Below are 20,110 nucleotides of genomic sequence, written 5' to 3'. Positions count from 1 at the left end.
CTGGACTGCCCAGTGGAAGGCACTCTGCCCCTTTTGCAGTGCCTGACAAACTGCACAGTGGCCAGGGGCTGAACTTTGTCTACTGTTTGGTGAGCTGTGCTATGCAGGCAGAGGGTGGTCCGGAAGACCCATACACCCCACTCCAGAGAAGAGGGATCCAATTAAATTACATATGAATTGTTTTAAACATTTTATAATATTTTCTCAATTGCTGGAATGAAAGTGTTCCTTTACCAACACAGCGGCTGTCACTGGTGTCAGGTCTCTCTCAAGTCATTGATGTCCATCTTTCATTGAATGTCCAATATTTGCAATCAAATTTCAGAAAGCGATCAAAGACTATATAGGCTAGGCTTTTTGGAACTATTTGAAGAGATCACATAGAGATCTTAGTTTATAGTATTTGATCAATTTCTGGAATGTATTTTCAGGCTTTTGGTCCCTCATCCCTCATCAGCTGACCACCAGAACCAGGGAGTCTGGTGGGCCAAAAAGGCATGGTACTGGGCCCAAAAACAGAAGGCCTCCACTGAGGTTTGGGGTGTATTTGGGGATTATTTGGAGGGGTGGATTAAGCCTCAAAGATGTTTGGGAAGAAAGGCTATTAAAGGGAAAAAGACTATCTGAGAAGAAAATGATTTAGGCAATCTACTGAACAAAGTCATTCTTGACTAATACTCAGATTAGTCAGCAGAGTTGCCATCTGAAAGGCAGACCACCATAGTCCCTGTGCCCAAGGAAGCGAACGTAACCGGCCTAAATGATTACAGCCCCGTAGCACTTACGTCGGTAGCCATGAAGTGCTTTGAAAGCCTGGTCATGGCTCACATCAACACCATCCTCCCGGACACCCGAGACCCACTCCAATTCGCATACCGCCCCAACATATCCACAGATGACGCAATCTCAATCGCACTCCACACTGCCCTTTCCCACCTGGACAAAAGGAACACCTATGTGAGAATGCTGTTCATTGACTACAGCTCAGCGTTCAACACCATAGTGCCCACGAAGCTCATCACTAAGCTAAGGACCCTGGGACTAAACACCTCCCTCTGCAACTGGATCCTGGACTTCCTGACAGGCCACCCCCAGGTGGTAAAGGTAGGCAACAACACATCTGCCACACTGATCCTCCACTCTGGGGCCCCTCAGGGATGTGTACTTAGTCCCCACCTGTACTCCCTGTTCACCCTCGACTGTGTGGCCAAACACGACTCCAACACCATTAAGTTTGCTGATGACAACAGTGGCAGGCCTGATCACCGACAACAATGAGACAGCCTATAAGGAGGAGGTCAGAGAACTGGCAGTGTGGTGCCAGGACAACAACCTCTTCCTCAACATGAGCAAGACAAAGGGGCTGATCGTGGACTACAGGAAAAGATGGGCCGAACAGGCTCCCATTCAACATCGACGGGGCTGTAGTGGAGTGGGTCGGGAGTTTCAAGTTCCTTGGTGTCCACATCACCAATGAACTATCATGGTCCAAACACACCAAGACACACTATTCCCCCTCAGGAGACTGAAAAGATTTGGCATGGGTCCCCAGATCCTCAAAAAGTTTGATAGCTGCACCATCGAGAGCATCCCGACTGGTTGAATCACCGCTTGGTATGTCAACTGCTCGGCATCTAACCGTAAGGCGCTACAGAGGATAGTGCGTACGGCCCAGTTCATCACTGGGGCCAAGCTTCCTGCCATCCAGAACCTATATAATAGGCGGTGTCAGACAAAAGCCCATAAAATTGTCAGACTCCAGTCACCCAAGTCATATACTGTTTTCTCTGCTACCGCACGGCAAGCAGTACCGGAGCGCCAAGTCTAGGACCAAAAGGCTCCTTAACAGCTTCTACCCCCAAGCTGAACAATTAATCAAATGGCCACTGGACTATTTACATTGACACCCCCACTTCCCCTCCATTTGTTTTATACACTGCTGCTACTCGCTGTTTATTATCTATGCATAGTCACATCACCCCTACCTATGTACAAATTACCTCAACTAACCTGTACCCCAGCACACTGACTCGGTACTGGTACCCCCTATATATAGCATTGTTATTGTTATTTTATTGTGTTACTTTTTATTATTTTTTACTTTGGTTTATTTGGTAAATATTTTCTTAACTCTTCTTGAACTGGTTAAGGGCTTGTAAGTAAGCATTTCACCGTAAGGTCTATTCGGAGCATGTGACAAATAAAGTTTGATTTGATTAGGTAATTTGTCAATCATTTCATTTAAGAGTAATGCTTTTTATTTTGATGGAGAGCCTTTGTTAGAAAAATATTTTTAATAGATTCATAAACTGTAGAGACAAATATGCACAGTCAGCTAGAAAGTCGGAAGCGCTCAGGTCCACCCTCGTGAACAAGATTCTGATTGGGGTAAGTGGATTTTCGCATGCTTTGATTGGCCACTGACTCACCAATCGTTTGCCCTCATTAACTGGCCTGTCAAGAAGTCAACTTCGACATTTCCGGTTTTAATTTGGCATCGCGTGGTGAAAGAAACCTGTCAAAAATAAATATTCTCCTCAGGACGGTGACAATGTACATTTTAAAGTGTTAATTTTTTCACAGGACTAAACCCAGCTCGCTAAAGTAGCCAAGCACCTTGGAGTTCTTTGGTGGATTGATATCAAAATAATTATCATCAGGTGGGTAGCCAACGCAATGAATGACGTTTGAAACATTATGCTTGAAAACGTGGTGCTTGTGATGTAAAATGCACTACTAGAGCCTTTTAAACAAAAACATTGGCTGCTGGCATGGATATCTTAGTTGCTACCACTGCTGCATAATGGCTAGCTTTAGCTTGCCCTTGCCACTTCGTCTCCCAAGTTTACCGGGGCATGTAGTCAAGATAGCGAATCGTGTGGCTAAAGTCAATCCAGGGTCAAATTAATCAATACAAATAATGTATGAACCATACTCCAGCGTGCCAAACAGCCGCCTGTTAACGGCGGGGTAGGTCCAACCATGCTATTCAAGAAACTGCGTTATGGGGAAATGTGGACAAATCATGTATTTGCCTCTAACGTAACATATTTGGCCACGAGTATATGCGTGTTCCATAATAAATGAACTCCATATTCTATTTAATTCCTAGCTCTCTCGGCTGCCTCCTGTGCTATAGGTCTACGTGTAGGTACTGTAGCCTACATATAAAAACATCGGACTTATCAAATAACGTCAGGCGGTCTAATGCAATGCATCTCAGTGCTAGAGGTGTCACTACAGACCCTGGTTCGAATCCAGGCTGTATCACAACCGGCCGCGATTGTGAGTCCGGGTTTGGCGCACAATTGCCCCAGCGTCGTCCGGGTTTGGCCGGGGTAGGCCGTCATTGTAAATAAGAATTTGTTCTTAACTGACTTCCCTAGTAGTTCCGTTGGTGAGATATTTTGCTATATTGTTTCCTGCTAAAGAGCGGTCGTTACTCGCCACCACATCCACGAAGTCTTAAACCCCGCCTATTTCTACAATTGTTCTTCTTAAATTAGGATTTTAAACCTAACCTTAACCACACTGCTAACCTTAAATGAAGACAAAAAAAGCTACTTTTTTTTCCAGGAATTTTGACGATGTAGTATTTGGGTTTGTGTGGCTGTGCTATCTAGTGGAAACCCAAAAGAGGTGGGAGAACAGAATGGGTGGTGTCGGGTTTACTGATGGATTGATACATTGTTTCTTGGGACTGTAGTTCATTTTCTCAAGCGCGAGTGGCTGTCTGGTGTCAAGCCATTGATGTTTATCTTTTATTGAACCGTGTCTAATATTTGTTGGCAAATTACAGAAGACTATCGAAGACTATAGGTTAGGCTTTTGGGATCTTATTTGGAGAAATTTTCTTGGCACATATTTTGTCACACGTCCAAAGATGTCTGTTTTGGATGGTAAGTTTTCTGTACCTGTCTGTAATGAGTCGGATCGCTACTTTCCCATTGCTATTGATTGGTCTTGACAGTTATCTTTTCCATGACTATAAGTCACTTCTTGACTTCTTTTTAGTTTGTAATGATTTCAACTTTTTAGAACGCAGTGCATTCTTTTTACTTATCTATATTTCTGATGTCTTGAATTTAGGCTACTGAGAATGTAGATTTCACCACATCGGTATTATACAATACTGGGAATTGAAAAATTAGGCTACCAATCTCTTAGTGGGGGATATTTTCATCTTGAGTGATTTGCATGTCAATTGTACCCGGAGCTTGGTTGCAGCTATATTTATATTTTCTTAACATAATAAATCCTGTATAGAACACAGGGTGAACAAATCACAATTGACTGGTTCAATAATGGAGGGGCAGGTAGCCTAGCTGTTACCAAAAGGTCGCTGGTTCGAATCTCCGAGCCGACTAGGTGAAGAAATCTCTGTGCCCTTAGGCAAGACACTTAACCCTAATTGCTCCTATAAGTCGCTCTGGACAGTACATCTGCTAAATGACTTAAAAAATATATATAATAATATTGACCCAATAGGCTTGACTTGGTCATGGCATAATGGATATAGGAAGAAAATTCTATATGTCCATTAAAATGGATCAATAAGCCAACATGTGGGTAGACATTTACATGGCATCATATGTAACGATGTTCCATTTCACCTATTGTAAAATAATGTGGTGCTTGCTTATTAATGACTACAAGCTGCCTCGCTCATTAGAACACAGGCATGCAGTGGTTTCAAGAAGGCTTTATGACTGAACGTCTTTAAACTGACCTTATCCTCTGTCTGATAGTTTTGAATGGTTCCAGCAGAATGAACGAACTAGCCCTCTCCCTTTCATTCTCTCCTTTGGTCTCATACTCTTTGATTGTTTCGAATGGTTCAAGCGGACTGAATGATGAAATACCTTTGTCGCTTTCTTTTTCTCCTTTCTCCCGGGAGATATCAGCAAAGCCGGGATGGCAGAGTTTCAGGAGAAGCTGCGGCTGCAGCATGAGACCTCCATGCACAAAGAGCTGGAGAAGCTGCTGACCACAGCCAAGGGGGCTGAGCAGGAGGTGGGCCTGGGGTTTGGAGCGAGAGTACCTGGTGCATGTTTGTGGATCCAGGGTGGTTGTTTTGGAGGAGTGAGGAAATTTCTTGGCATGCTGGACTGAGTTCTGAGAGGGTAACAGGATGGTGAATGACCTGTGTGTCTCTCGATGGGTCAAACACAGATGCACACACTTCACGATTTCACAACATGGATTCACTCTTTCTACCTCTTTCTGCTCCTCTCCCCATTTTGTTCACCTCCCCACTCTTTGCCCCGCTGTTTACTTTAATCCCCAGCAGGCTTGATGTTAAACCCTTTCTATATATGATGTAGGCCATACATTCCCACATAAATCATTGTCACTTTTCCTCACCACTGAGCCCTCACCTTACAAAGCATCAGCTATTACCATGCCATCCAACAAGCACAGCGCACAACCCATCAAAACAATCAATTTGACCAGAAACTGGAAAGATAATTCTCCTCCCTGCTTAGCAAACAGTTTGTATGCAGTTAGCATTGCTACTGCTAACTACAGCATTGGCATGATGGCAAAAGCTTACAAGATAATAATTCTCACTCTTTAGAGTAAGTGGTTCCTTTTTTACACTCCTGGTTTCACTTCAAACACAACACATTAAAGTTAGATTGCGGAGGGGGGAGAAACGCAATTAAAACCCACTAAGGAGCCCGGAGGGTTGAGGAACGAACAGTGAGAGGGCTAGGTGGGAGATCTAATGATTTTCCCAATGGGGGCATTTAGAACACACTGAACCGAAATGTACATGAAAGCCATTAAGCAAAGGTCAGAAAGGAGGGTTGCGGGCAGAATGCTTTGATTATAGGAAGTGGGCAGGAGAGGATGAAAGTCTACGCTTCACCAAACAGACTTCATCAACAGACTAGATAAATAATGATGCATATAATTTGGAATAGAAATATTGAGTTCAGATTAGAGGTCGACCGATTCATCGGAATGGCCGATTAATTAGGGCCGATTTCAAGTTTTCGAAATCGGTATTTTTGGATGCCGATTTGGGCGTGTTTTTTTTTTTTTTTTACACCTTTATTTAACTAGGCAAGTCAGTTAAGAACACATTCTTATTTTCAATGACGGCCTAGGAACGGTGGGTTAACTGCCTTGTTCAGGGGCAGAACGACAGATTTTTACCTTGTCAGCTCGGGGATTCAATCTTGCAACCTTACGGTTAGCTAGTCCAACGCTCTAACCACCTGCTTTACATTGCACTCCACGAGGAGCCTGCCTGTTACGCGAATGCAGTAAGAAGCCAAGGTAAGTTTCTAGCTAGCATTAAACTTATCTTATAAAAAAACAATCAATCAATCATAATCACTAGTTAACTACACATGGTTGATGATATTACTAGTTTATCTAACCTGTCCTGCGTTGCATATAATCGCTTAGGTACACGTTGCTCCAATATGTACCTAAACATCAATGCCTTAAAAATCAATACACAAGTATATATTTTCAAACCTGCATATTTAGTTAATATTGCCTGCTAACATGAATTTATTTTAACTAGAGAAAATGTGTCACTTCTCTTGCAACAGAGTATATGCAGCAGTTTGGGCCGCCTGGCTCGTTGCGAACTGTGAAGACTATTTCTTCCTAACAAAGACAGCCGACTTCACCAAACGGGGGATGATTTAACAAAAGCGCATTTGCGAAAAAAGCACAATCGTTGCACAACTGTACCTAACCATAAACATCAATGCCTTTCTTAAAATCAATACACAGAAGTGTATATTTTTAAACCTGCATATTTAGCTAAAAGAAATCCAGCAGGCAATATTAACCAGGTGAAATTGTGTCACTTCTCTTGCGTTCATTGCACCAGAGTCAGGGTATATGCAACAGTTTGGGCCACCTGGCTCGTTGCGAACTAATTTGCCAGAATTCTACGTAATTATGACATAACATTGAAGGTTGTGCAATGTAACAGGAATATTTAGACTTAGGGATGCCACCGGTTAGATAAAATACGTAACAGTTCTGTATTTCACTGAAAGGAAAAACGTTTTGTTTTCGAGATGATAGTTTCCGGATTCGTCCATATTAATGACCTAAGGCTCGTATTTCCGTGTGTTTTATAATTAAGTCTATGATCTGATAGAGCAGTCTGACTGAGCGGTGGTAGGCAGCAGCACGCTCGTAAGCATTCATTCAAACAGCACTTTTGTGCGTTTTGCCAGCTGTGCTTCAAGCATTGTGCCGTTTATGACTTCAAGCCTATCAACTCCCAAGATTAGGCTGGTGTAACCGATGTGAAATGGCTAGCTAGTTAGTGGGTTGCGCGCTAATAGCGTTTCAAACGTCACTCGCCCTGAGACTTGGGAGTGGTTGTTCCCCTTGCTCTACATGGGTAATGCTGCTTCGAGGGTGGCTGTTGTCGATGTGTTCCTGGTTCGAGCCCAGGTAGGAGCGAGGAGAGGGACGGAAGCTATACTGTTACACTGGCAATACTAAAGTGCCTATACTAAAGTGCCTATAAGAACATCCAATAGTCAAAGGTATATGAAATTCAAATCGTATAGAGAGAAATAGTCCTATAATTCCTATAATAACTACAACCTAAAACTTCTTACCTGGGAATATTGAAGACTCATGTTAAAAGGAACCACCAGCTTTCATATGTTCTCATGTTCTGAGCAAGGAACTTAAATGTTAGCTTTTTTACATGACACATATTGAACTTTTCATTTCTTCTCCAACACTTAGTTTTTGCATTATTTTAACCAAATTGAACATGTTTCATTATTTATTTGAGGCTAAATTGATTTTATTGATGTATTAAGTTAAAATAAGTGTTCATTCAGTATTGTTGTAATTGTCATTATTACAAATAAATGCAAAAAAATCGGCCGGTTAATTGGTATCGGCTTTTTTTTTGAGGTCCTCCAATAATCGGTATCGGCATTGAAAAATCATAGTCGGTCGACCTCTAGTTCAGATGCACATCCACAACTGTGTATGCTGCTATAGGTTTGGTCAGGCCAGCGTTTTCTCGAATAACCTCCGCCAGCTCCATTTGATTTGGTCTAGGTGTCATAATACCCATAAAACCAGGGAAATGGTTCCAATTGTTTTTCTATTCATTTTTCCCATAGGGGATTTTAGAAGCACTTAAAATAAGGGATGTTTCATATAGTCTTACACTGGTGTGACGCTTTGATACCAATGTAAATCTCTCTTGGACTTGGTGACTTCTCAATAAATTCGGCTGGATTTACTCTCAAATTCGAAAATGCTAATTAGCATCAAAGTAGACATCATGCAAAACTACAAATCCCTGGAAGCTCCTGCACGTCATCGCTAGCTGACACCTTTGTTATTAACCGGTATTGTGTCAATTTTAAAACTTGCACAAGATGGTTCACAGAATTGTCCATTTAAAGAAATGTAGCCAATTTATTAATTACTACATTTAGATAACTAATCCACATTTTCTTACCTTTGCCTCAATTCAGCGGTCTCGTCCAGATCATGTCATTTGTAGTTCTTTATGACAGCCACATTGGCAGCTAATTAGCGTTTCATTTGGGGGTGTAAATACAGGGGAATATATTGATAAGTCACCTTGTCTTAGATGTTTTACATGGTTATCAAAACCATTTCCCTGTTTGACCACTAGGTTTTATGGCTCATACTGTGGTACTATATTCCAGTATAAACACACCTGATTCAAATGTTTTACTAATCATCAGACTTTTTGGAGACGACTGGAGGTGTGGCTCAGGGAACTCTTCTAGGCCCTCATCTCCCTTTCAGTCATTGACAGCGCAGGCCGGGATGTCGACAGTAGGTGGAAATTTGTTGAAGATCTAAATCTGGTTCCGTGCCCTCTCCTGATTGAGGGCCAGGAGCTCCAAGTGTGTGAAGATTTTAGGGGTAATGGTACAGAAAGACTTACAATGGGGCGAGCAGGTTGCTACTATGGTAAACAAGATCAACAGGAAACCCTTTGTCTTTCGCTGTCAGCCTCCTAAAAAAATCTCAATTCAGAGTCTGGTTAATCCCTGACTGAATCACAGTCACAGGCAGGAACACCTGCAGCCAAAACAAACTGACTATACCAAAGTCTAGTTTACCAATCCTATATTTCTGCTCATTGGTTAATTATTCTCTTTGGGACCACAGGACGTTATTGATTTAGATTTTTGTAAAAAATATATATATAAATAAATGTTGCTCATATCCATTAATATTTTGTATGCTCATGGATTTGTATTGAATTAGTTGAATCAGGTGTGCTGATTCTGGAATACATCAAATAAATGGAGATGGCTGAAGTTACTAGAGGTTTGGGAGACACTGTTTTAGGCTTTAGTAATGTTCTGATTTCAATAGGATGTCTTTTATCAGGCTATGTTTTGTGAGAGGATTGGATGCCATTATGAATAAATGATGAGGATGTTGATCATTTGCTTCCATTCAGAGTCTGATCCTTGGCACTTTCTGTTTCAGATTTCCAAAAAGGACTTTGAGGGTTTTAAGAACCTCTTCCACAGATTCCTCCAGGTAAAAGGACCCTCTGTGAAATGGGACAAGATCCACAAGCCCCCAGAGGATCTGGTGAGTAGTTCGGTTTTAACCCTGGTTGTCTACACGCCACAAGCTGAAAGCTCAGGCATTTGTTATTTGCATAAGAAATTACAAGATATTGTCATACAGATCAGCCTATGTCGAAAAATGGTTCCCTTCCTTACCATTGGAAATCCATTGTTTCTGCAGGTGCAGACCTATTTTCATGTTGCCCCTCTTGTACAAGGGATTATCTGACCTGTAGTTTCTTTTGTTTTTAAATCAACTTTGTTGTATGTTTAGTGCTAGTCCACAAACTAAGGTCTCAGAAACACTGTTGAGTGTAGCATCTCTCTGTGTATGTTGGATGAGATTGGATCTCTAGGCCAAAGCCCTCTTCTACAATGAACATCCACACCCCCATCTGAGCAGATAGATGCCAACGTGGCTCCATTCAACTGAACATGAGAGCTGTGGAGTTACAGTGGCTGTCAAGTGACACTGGCTCTATGGGGGCAGAATGCTATGGTCCTGTCGTCCTGCAGCAGACCAGGGGAGAGTCTGGGACAGAAATCCCAGCCAAGCGCCAGTACACCGCCCCCATCCTCTCCCAGCTGACTGGAACATGTGAGGCTCCAGTCAGAGAGGGAGTGTGAGATCTGAAGGGTCACTGGGGTGTGGGCTTTTCCCAAGTCTAAACGTCTAAGAACTTAGCGGTTTTGAGTAGTGCTGGACAAGAGACTGCACCTATGGTGACAGGAGGTAGACTCCGTTTAAAGGAAGGAGGGGAGAGTTTCAGGGAGACCTGGGCTGGAACCACTGACCCATGGAACACTTAAGCCACATGCAGAAAGGCTACATCCAGTTGGTATATAGTTGCACACACTTGTTTGTGAGTCGATACATTCCCAAGCGCGTGAAGCCCACAGATCTTAATGAGTACGTAGTAAAGGATGGAAACAAGCACCCCACACCAACAGAACTGAAACGAGGTAACCAGATCCAAGAACACTGTGTGTAGCTATGGGCCAAAGCAAGCCAGCTATTTATCACCTGGGTGACATTTTAGTATCTCAGAGCCTGACCCCCCCCCCCCCCCCCTTCCCAAAATAACCTCTAGCTCATAGGTTACCTATAAATAGCCTGACCTTTCCAGCATTTCAAAGCGCAGCCTTGAGGGAGCAGGATTCTGGCCTGGGTGATATTTAGCTTACCCTGCCCCAAGCCCAAGTTCACACTCTTTCTACCCATGTGCATGGGTGGGTGTGTAGGCCAATCTGCTCTAGCAACCTCACTGTAGGACTGTCTTTGGACAGTCTTGTTTTGGGACGTGGTTCATGGTCACGACCATAAGGAGGGAATTTGAAACCGTATCTGGACTCGTTCCGCACTTGTGACACAGACAGGTCACCTTGGAGACCTTGAGGTTAAGTTCAAACAACTCAGTTCTAAGTTCTTATGAGTTAAATCTCATGTTGTATTTCTTATCGACAGAAGCTGTATGGCTCTGAAAGGGTTAATCATTTATCTTATATAACAGTAATGTCAGTCTTATGCAATAAATCTGCATAATATTGACTTGTGAGTTAATGTACCTAATTGAGTGAATCTCACAAACAGTCCATGTAAAATAAAGTGGCTTTCTATTATTCGACGGATACTGTCTACTTCTCTACCAGATTCCCACAGATTCCCCATTCCCTCCCAGTTATGTAATTGCTCATAGGTCAATATTGCTTGTTCTGCAGAGATTGACTGTTTGAATGGTTGAAGTCCATGGCTGGTAATGCGCACCTCGAGTTTGCAGTCACAATATTTAGTAGTTCTAATGCTCCATCAGCTAGCTAAGTGCATGGAAAGAACCCTACATTTTGAGTCGCCTAGTGAATAATACCGGCCCAAGAATGGAACCTTGGGGCACTACAGTATTTATTGGAAGCATTTCAGACATTGTACAATCAACCTGTACACATTTTTATTTGATCGTTTTCCACATTCTAAAGGGATTATTCAGGTTCTTTGCTGTTTTACTCTAGTAAAACTCTAACTAATGAATAAGTGAGATGTGTTTCCCCTTCTCTAAATCTAGTCCAGCTTGGACTGTCTTACTTTGGCCCAAACCACATTTCTTCCATGAATTAACTCGGTTAGATCCCAAGAAAACCATGGATTATCTGAACCCTTATGACTTTGAGCGACTGAAATTGTCTTGTATGATCGCGCAGGAAGCCAAATCAAATTTTCAAAAATTCTGTTTCCTAATAATGGGTGGTTTTGCCTTTTGTAAAGAGAACTACATAGCTCACAATGAAAGTAACCTGTTTCATCGAGAGTAATGGCACCTCACCTCAATAGCCCAGACTTGGGTAAACGCATCTTATTGCGCTGTGTTATGACTGACAATGGAGAACCCACACCTTCAAACGCTGTGGTCTTGGCTCCAACACAGCCATGAGACTGTTGTGTGTTGGGAAGGATCCCCATAAGGTAAGAAACATTTGGTATGTCTTCGAGAGCAAAATGTTCATTGTGATCATGGCAAGGAAACAAAACACGAAGCGTATTTAAATGATTTAGGAAAACAGCCTTAATGTTATACCCAAACATCATTATGGTGTCATCCAGAGTCACGTTTATTTATTTTTCAAGCCATGGCACACAACATTTTACATACAGCAGGTTTTAAAGGACCAAAGTTTTTGTTCGGCTTTGTGTTTTCATGTTTGCCATGGAAAAATATCCCAATGCTGGTATCATCCCCAGTGGCGTGTATTCATGGTGCCAAGGGAATCCAGGCTTCATGATGCCAAGGGAAGTCAGGCTTACCCCAAAAATGTACCAACATTTCCATCAATTCGCAAGAGGCTGAATGTATCTCACCAGAGAAAGCATACGAGCGAGTGAAACAGTGCCCCTCTGTCTCAATGTGTAGACCATCTATCTGATGCTGTCTGGTCAAAAAGAGTATGACATTGTTGCCACCCGTAGCATTGAATGCAAGGGAAGCCAGCGAGCATTTGGCCTCCCTTGATCAAAAAAGAAAAAAGTATGGCTATTTTAATCAGCGAACTGAACTATGAATGGTCCTGGCACACCAAAAAAAGTGTCAAGGGAAGTCTATTTGGATTTGGCTTCACTCCAATCACATCAATAGCAATACATAATTGACAGAAACTTGATTTGTTTAATCTTGTGTTGTCATCCAGTGGCTAGCTAGCTAAAATTGACCCTTTCCTATACTGAACAAAAATATAAATGCAACATGTGACAATTTTACTGAGTTACAGTTCATATAAGGAAATCAGTCAGTTGAAATAATTTCATTAGGCCCTAATCTATGGATTTCACATGACTGGGCAGGGGCACAAATACTCCTCAGTTTCATCAGATGGCTGGTCTCAGACAATCATTCGACTTCTTCACCTGCGTGAGGTCCGGGGCTGACATGCTTAATGTGGTCTGCAGTTGTGAGGCCGGTTGGAAGTAATGCCAAATTCTCTAAAATGATGTTGGAGGTGGCTTATGGTAGAGAAATGAACATTAAATTCCCTGGCAACAGCTCTGGTGGACATGCCTGCAGCCAGCATGCCAATTTCACACTCCCTCAACTTGAGACATCTGTGGCATTGTTGTGTGACAAAACTGCACGTTTTAGAGTGGCCTAGCAAAAGGTGCACGGTGTAATGATCATGCTGTTTAATCAGCCTCTTGATATGACACACCTGTCAGGTGGATGGATTATCTTGGCAAAGGAGAAATTCTCACTAACAGGAATGTAAACACATTTGTCCAACATTTAAGAGAAAAGCTTTTTGTGCATATGGAAAATGTCTGGAAGGTTTTATTTCAGCTCATGAAACCAACACTTTACATGTTCCATTTATATTTTTGTTCAGTGTAAATTAGCCATGGATGGAGAAGGATTTGGACTTGTGGTTTTAATTAATTCTTCGTACTGGCCAATGATTATAACGCTAATTCTGATCGAACCATAAATTCATACATTGTGCCCCTGTGCTCGATTTTTATACACCTGTCAGCAACGGGTGTGGCTGAAATAGCCGAATCCACTCATTTGAAGGGGTGTCCACGTACTTTTGTGTGTATCACGTCGCAAGGCGTATGAACGATCAGGTTATAGAGCAAACAAGGCAATTATCAGAAAACATGTAATGTGGCATTTATTTTCTGGTTTGGCTTCCCTAGTGATTTTACGCCGCTAATGATTGGACCGGCCCTAATCGTGAGGTCTTGGATATTGTAGAGCTTGGGCCAGTCTTTGGTAATGTCGAATGGGGACCAACATGAAGATTTAGCCTAAATGTTGTTTGTTAAATCCTTATTGAAGATTATTATAGCCTGTATGTCTTGAGGGAAGTATAATTGTAGAATGATACGGCTCTCCAGACTCCTATTCATTTAAAAGGGGGCTATGTTTGTGGTGATAGTCAGTCTAATAATAAAATACACGTTGCTTCGTGTATTTTCCAATAGTCCATACACACTGAATACAGTACACACTGTCAAACAATAAATTGGGTTTGTTGGGAGAGTGCGTACAGTCTGCCTCTGTAGCCTATAGAGCCGTTTTCCCAGACAGTAGGCCTAGTCATAGACTATTTATTTTATTTAACTAGGCCGTTAAGAACAAATTATTATTTACAATGACGGCCGACGCTGAGCCAATTGTGCGCCGCCCTATGGGACTCCCAATCACGACCGGTTGTGATACAGCCTGGAATTGAACCAGGGTCAGTAGGGACGCCTCTAGCACTGAGATGCAGTGCCTTAGACCGCTGCGCCACTCAGGAGTGACTAGTAAGAAGTAGCCCACCACTTTCAATGGAGAGTCTCAATTGAACATGTTTTTTTAGTGCAGGACTAGGAATTCTCCTAATATGTCTGGTCCTGGAGAACACTGCCCATAGCATTGGGAAATCACATTTATAAGGTAGATTTGAAATGGCCTATCTGTGGGAAGACATTGTCAAGATATTGCGAGGCAGTTTGAGTTCCTTCATGGTCGCTCTCTCATCTCGATGGCTTGTCTCATGAAGGTGTGAGCGGTAAGGAAGAGGCCTGGCTGCCTGTTACCATGCCAACTCTGAAACTGTAGCCTCCCTCCGACGGTGAAGGAAGTGTGTGTGTGGAAAGGTAGTGCAGGAGGTGTCATCATACACTCCCATCATACTCTCCTGCGTCTGTCTATGCATTTGAGGATGATGGGAGGTAAAGTTTGGGGTGTATGTAAGTTGAGAGTTGAAGGCAGAGTGTAACGGATTGTGTAAAAGTTAAGGTCTTGAGTGTGACACCACACAGTCTATAATTACTCCCTGTCCTTTTTTGTCCTCTTCTGTTGTACATCTGTCATCTTTCCATTTGCCAACAGCAGGGCCAGTAAAGGCCAGAGGGCATGTTCCTTCTCCCTGGGAATTATTCTAAATGGCTGGAAGTACAGGAAAGGAAATGGAAGTGAATAATACCCACAGTCTGACTATACTGACTATACCACATCTAGCTTACTGTATTCAGTTCACAGTAAAACATACCATATTAACAGTTTGCCTTTTTCTATTATGTAGGCTACTGCTGTACCTTGATGTAGGCCTACAATAATTAAATATAGTAGGCCTATTGTTTTTTCCTATTGGACAAATGTATGTCTATAGTTACTCCAGGCTTTCAGTTACTGCATGTGGAAGTTCACCCAGTGTGGTAACACACTAAAACTTGGCAAGAAATGCATTTTCTCTGCTTTTCTTTAACAAGTCGTTGCTTTGAATTTCACCCCCGTGTGGTGTTAATAAAGCTCAGCTAGCCAATTTTACCCGTAGGTGACAAAATTGTATTTGAAAATGTATTCTGTCTGTTGTAGGCCTAAACGTTTTGTGGGTTTGTTGCATTTATAGGACAAGTGGGAGCATGGACACAAGCCACGCATTGCGAAGCCAACGAATGCTTGAATAAATAAGCTCTCTACCTTGACATATGCCTATTGATAGTTGGTCCACAGCAATGGCTTTTTCTGGACCCTTCAAGAGGCTCTTTTTTTAATTTGGCATGAAGATACCATATGTCATATTGATACACAAATAAAACGCTGACCAGATACATAGTTAACACCAGCGTCATCCTTTACCAGTGATAACACTTTGTTACAGCCTTTGTGGCTGTCCCTCCTTTGTCGGGGGGGGGGGGGGGGGGGCATTTTCTGTAGGGGTGTTTTGTTCTCCCTCAGTGAGGATGTACTTTATCTCCACTGCTCTGGGTTTTGACAGCTGTCGCCATGGCTTCACTGAACAGCACTGTTACGTAATAGGAGTCTGGAGTGATGCCAGCTCTCCCCTCTCCACCCCTCCTACGCTCCAAAACAGAGCACACAACCCCCCCTCACCCTACGTTGAGCAACCCCAATACTGCCCCCCAGTTGTCACATGCTGAACTGAAGATCCAACTTTCACAGGGATTGATATAGAAGGTGGCTCTATTGCCCGGGCAAGTAAACTGAGCAGTCGGCAAGTTGAGTCTTCTCTGTGGTCACCCCATTGGACAGGTGAATTATTTTATTGAAAATGACCAAACTGCAAAGCATTGTTGTAGCCTAAACTGAGATTTCTTGATCCTCCCAATTGTTTAATAGAAAATCGGTCAATTTATAATTTCTGTGTAACTTACTTACTACTTTGTTAATGGAGGGCCTGCACTGAAGCGTTGTAACATTGCCAGTCTGTGTAAACATCTATACATTTTTGGGCAAGTGACCATACTATTCAGGCTACTCACAGTATCTGACCCGCACCTCTTTCCCTCCCTGTTGCAGATCCACCCCTATGACAAGATCAAGGCCCAGGGGCTGCCGGACAGCGTGGCGGCCAGCCTCAACAAGCTGGTGGTGGTCAAGCTCAACGGAGGCCTGGGCACCAGCATGGGCTGCAAAGGCCCCAAGAGTGTCATCAGTGTCCGCAATGAGAACACCTTCCTGGACCTCACCGTCCATCAGATAGAGGTAGAGGATACGATATTATATTGTACTGTAGGATAACAGTAGAGAACATAACATTCAAAACAAAAATATACAAATATTCAGTATGAGACAATGTTAACTAGAGCTAGTTATTGTAGTACTAGATATTCATTTCTACATTCAACATAATTTAGAATGAAATGACAGTATGATAAGAAACTATTTGGGAGCCAAACTCCAGTCATAAAAATGCCTCCTGAGTGGTGCAGCGGTCTAAAGCACTGCAATGCTAGCTGCGTTACTACAGATCCTGGTTCGATACCAGGCTGTGTCACAGCTGGCTGCGACCGGGAAGACCCATGAGGCAACGCACAATTGGCCCAGGGTCGTCCGGGTTAGGGGAGGGTTTGGCCGGCCGGGATGTCCTTGTCCCATCGTGCTCTAGCGACTTCTTCCGACACATTGGTGCGGGTGGCTTCCGGGTTAAGTGTGCAGTGTGTCAAGAAGCAGTGTGGCTTGGCGGGGTTGTGTTTCGGAGGATGCACGGGTCTCGACCTTCGCCTCTCCCGAGTCCGTACGGGAGTTGCAGCGATGGGACAAGACTAACTACTATTTGGATATGACAAAATTGGGAAGAAAAAGGGGTTAAAAATAATACAAAAAACAAATGCCTTCCCTCTCAGCACTTAAACAAGACATTCAACGTGGATGTGCCTCTTGTTCTCATGAACTCCTTCAACACCGACGAGGACACCAAGAAAATCCTGCAGAAGTACACACACCACCGGGTGCACATCCACACTTTCAACCAGAGCAGGTAACACACGCACACAGACGTCCGCCCCTACAGAAATATACACCTGGGTTGTGTCCAGCAGGGCACACTGTTTTAAAGCGTTTTGCAATGTAAAATCCTAATGAGCATTGCTCTTGGACAAGTTCAGGTACATTCCTGTTTCGAAACATTTTCTCTGTACTGGACATGATCCTGTTCTATTACGATCCTCCTTAACTCTTTCCTGAACATCCTCTCCCTCTTTTTACACTCATCCATCTCTCCTCCACTCTCCATTTCGCTCTTCTCACCTCTACCTCACTTGACAGGTTGTCATTGTAAATAAGAATCAGTTCTCATTGACTTACCTGTGTAGATAAAGGTAAATAACGTTATTAAAACTCTCCTCCTGCCCCTCTAGATACCCAAGGATCAACAAGGAGTCCCTGCTGCCCGTGGCAAAGGACCTGGGAATGCACGGCGACCACGCCGACGCCTGGTACCCGCCCGGCCACGGAGACATCTACGCCAGTTTCTACAACTCCGGCCTGCTGGACCAGCTGATCGCCGCGGGCAAGGAGTACATCTTCGTGTCCAACATAGACAACCTGGGCGCCACCGTGGACCTGTTCATCCTCAACCACCTGATGACACAGCCCAAAGACAAGCGCTGCGAGTTCATCATGGAGGTCACGGACAAGACCCGTGCAGACGTCAAGGTGAGCAGAGGTTTGTGTGCTAGCTAGAAGCAGGCAAGGGGCACTGCAGCCCAGAGGACTGCTGGTTTTCCTTTCTCCCTGGTGGTTCATTAAATTGTTAATGTCGCTGATGGTCAGAGTCCACCCACCTCGGCAGTATTTGGGGACCTTGGGGCTAAAGATGTAAGACCGTTAAAAAGAGTGATAAAGCGACAATGGTAGAGGATAAATTGATCGTGATGAAAGGAAATTTCCTACAATTGTATGAACCATTTTGCGAAGTATTATACCTCAATGTAAAATGGCATACAGCCTACCATTTTTTTAAATTTCCTGACTGCTCATGGTTCTGCCACGCCTCTCAATCTCTCCGCAGGGTGGCACGCTGATCCAGTACGACGACAAGCTGCGTCTGCTGGAGATTGCCCAGGTGCCCAAAGCCCACGTGGACGAGTTCAAGTCGGTCACCAAGTTCAAGATCTTCAACACCAACAACCTTTGGATCTCCCTGGCCGCCATTAAGAGGCTGCACGAGCAGAACACCATGGACATGGAGATCATTGTCAACCCGAAGGTGAGAGGACAGGGGAAAGGCGAGTCTTTAAATGAAAACTGGTATCTGTATCTAGAGTGGGTTTAGTTCGTAGCCTTGTGTTTTAGGGTTTCCTTTGTTTTTACTCTTAACCATCCCATATGAATTCATATTTTTCGGATGGTTGTCACCCATGGCAACTCAACTACGATTAGATTTGCATAATGTTGAAATAGCCGCCACAAGCTCACTGAACATTAGCGTTAATTACCCCTCAACTACCTCCTCCCCAGACGCTGGACGGTGGTCTGAACGTGATCCAGCTGGAAACAGCGGTGGGCGCTGCTATCAAGGCCTTCGACAACGCCCTGGGCGTCAACGTGCCCCGTAGCCGCTTCCTGCCCGTCAAGACCTCGTCGGACCTGCTGCTGGTCATGTCCAATCTCTACAGCCTGGACGCCGGCTCGCTCACCATGAGCAAGAAGAGGGAGTTCCCCTCCACGCCACACGTCAAGCTGGGCAGCTCTTTCACCAAGGTAATGGAACCAAAATTTAGATTAATGCATTTTGAGTCATTATGGCAGACATTTTGATTTTCTATACATTTGTGGGTCTTTTATTGAAGGAGGTAGTCATTCATATTTTATGGTTTGAATTGTTATAGGTTCTTGACAGTATATAAGTGACCTGTTATGGTTGCAGGTCCATGACTTCCTGACGAGGTTTGAGAGCATCCCAGACATGCTAGAACTGGATCACCTCACAGTGTCAGGAGACGTCACCTTTGGAAAGAATGTCTCTCTCAAGGTAAAGGCTTCATACCCAAAATGGTACCTCATTCCTATTGCATAGTATCTACTTGGAATAGAGAAAATTGATTTTGGGCTACTTTTGCTTGACATCTCTCTCCAACTGTCGATGTTTTGGGTTACATTTGTCTACGTCCCCGCCTCACTATCCATTCCACAGGGAACTGTCATCATTATTGCCAATCACGGAGATAGGATTGATATTCCTGCCGGAGCAGTGCTGGAAAACAAGATTGTATCTGGCAACCTGCGCATCCTCGACCACTAAGGCCTTCAGGACACAAGCCGGTTGCACAGACAAGAGACTCAAGGACAAACTATACCTAGGACTGTTTTAGAGCAAGAAAGGTTTTTATCACTGTGATCGATCATTTATCTGCAGCTTACAAAGAAAGACTTGACCACAATCAGGGTAATTTTAATCAGATTAAAATGAGTGGGATGGTCCTCCTAATGAGCGTTGTGGTTCAGCACACCGTGCAAACACAAGGCTTCTGTTGGAAGCCGAAAGCTGTTACAGGGTTCTAAGGCTGTGTTTACACAAGCAGCCCATTTCTGACAAAAGAGCTGAGCTAATTGGTGACAAGGCATATTAGTGGAAAAAGATCAGAATTGGGCTGCCTGTGTTGCAAATTCTGAGCCAACTTTGACCTGAATAAAGTGCAATATTGATTCAACGTGTCAGACCTGTCTTGATTTTAAAACTATTCTAGTTTAGTGGCAAATCACAATCATATAAAGGTGCGGCCTCTGAAGTGCCCATCTCAACACTCCAATGTAGGGCTCTCCAACCCT

At 43.5% G+C, this 20,110-nt stretch overlaps 1 protein-coding gene across 5 annotated transcripts; it reads left to right on the top strand.

Moving 5' to 3' along the window:
• Positions 1–2,484: 2,484 nt before the first annotated feature.
• LOC106585850 (UTP--glucose-1-phosphate uridylyltransferase) lies at positions 2,485–19,992 on the top strand. 5 transcript variants are annotated; one of them, XM_014172575.3, is made up of 10 exons: positions 2,485–2,660; positions 8,721–8,814; positions 9,481–9,588; positions 16,358–16,543; positions 17,185–17,318; positions 17,698–17,995; positions 18,351–18,548; positions 18,800–19,042; positions 19,209–19,313; positions 19,476–19,992. In XM_014172575.3, the coding sequence occupies exons 2-10, from the start codon at positions 8,806–8,808 to the stop codon at positions 19,581–19,583; spliced, it is 1,389 nt and encodes a 462-aa protein (XP_014028050.1). In that variant the 5' UTR covers positions 2,485–2,660; positions 8,721–8,805; the 3' UTR covers positions 19,584–19,992. The 5 variants fall into 5 exon arrangements, with proteins under 5 accessions (XP_014028050.1, XP_082820847.1, XP_045561815.1 ...); XM_045705859.2 differs by lacking the exons at positions 2,485–2,660; positions 8,721–8,814 and adding exons at positions 3,610–3,899; positions 4,898–5,082; XM_014172549.3 differs by lacking the exons at positions 2,485–2,660; positions 8,721–8,814 and adding exons at positions 3,629–3,899; positions 4,898–5,013.
• Positions 19,993–20,110: the final 118 nt, after the last annotated feature.

This window comes from Salmo salar, chromosome 02, assembly GCF_965601325.2.
Source record: "Salmo salar chromosome 02, fSalSal1, whole genome shotgun sequence".
NCBI lineage: Eukaryota > Metazoa > Chordata > Actinopteri > Salmoniformes > Salmonidae > Salmo > Salmo salar.
This window is presented reverse-complemented; position numbering and strand designations above follow the sequence as displayed.

Bases quoted from the DNA above. Each gene is read 5' to 3' on its own strand.
- LOC106585850 (XM_045705859.2), top strand. The intron at 5,083-9,480 runs GTGAGGAAATTT...TTTCTGTTTCAG, and splicing joins AGGGTGGTTGTTTTGGAGGA to ATTTCCAAAAAGGACTTTGA. The intron at 9,589-16,357 runs GTGAGTAGTTCG...TCCCTGTTGCAG, and splicing joins ACAAGCCCCCAGAGGATCTG to ATCCACCCCTATGACAAGAT.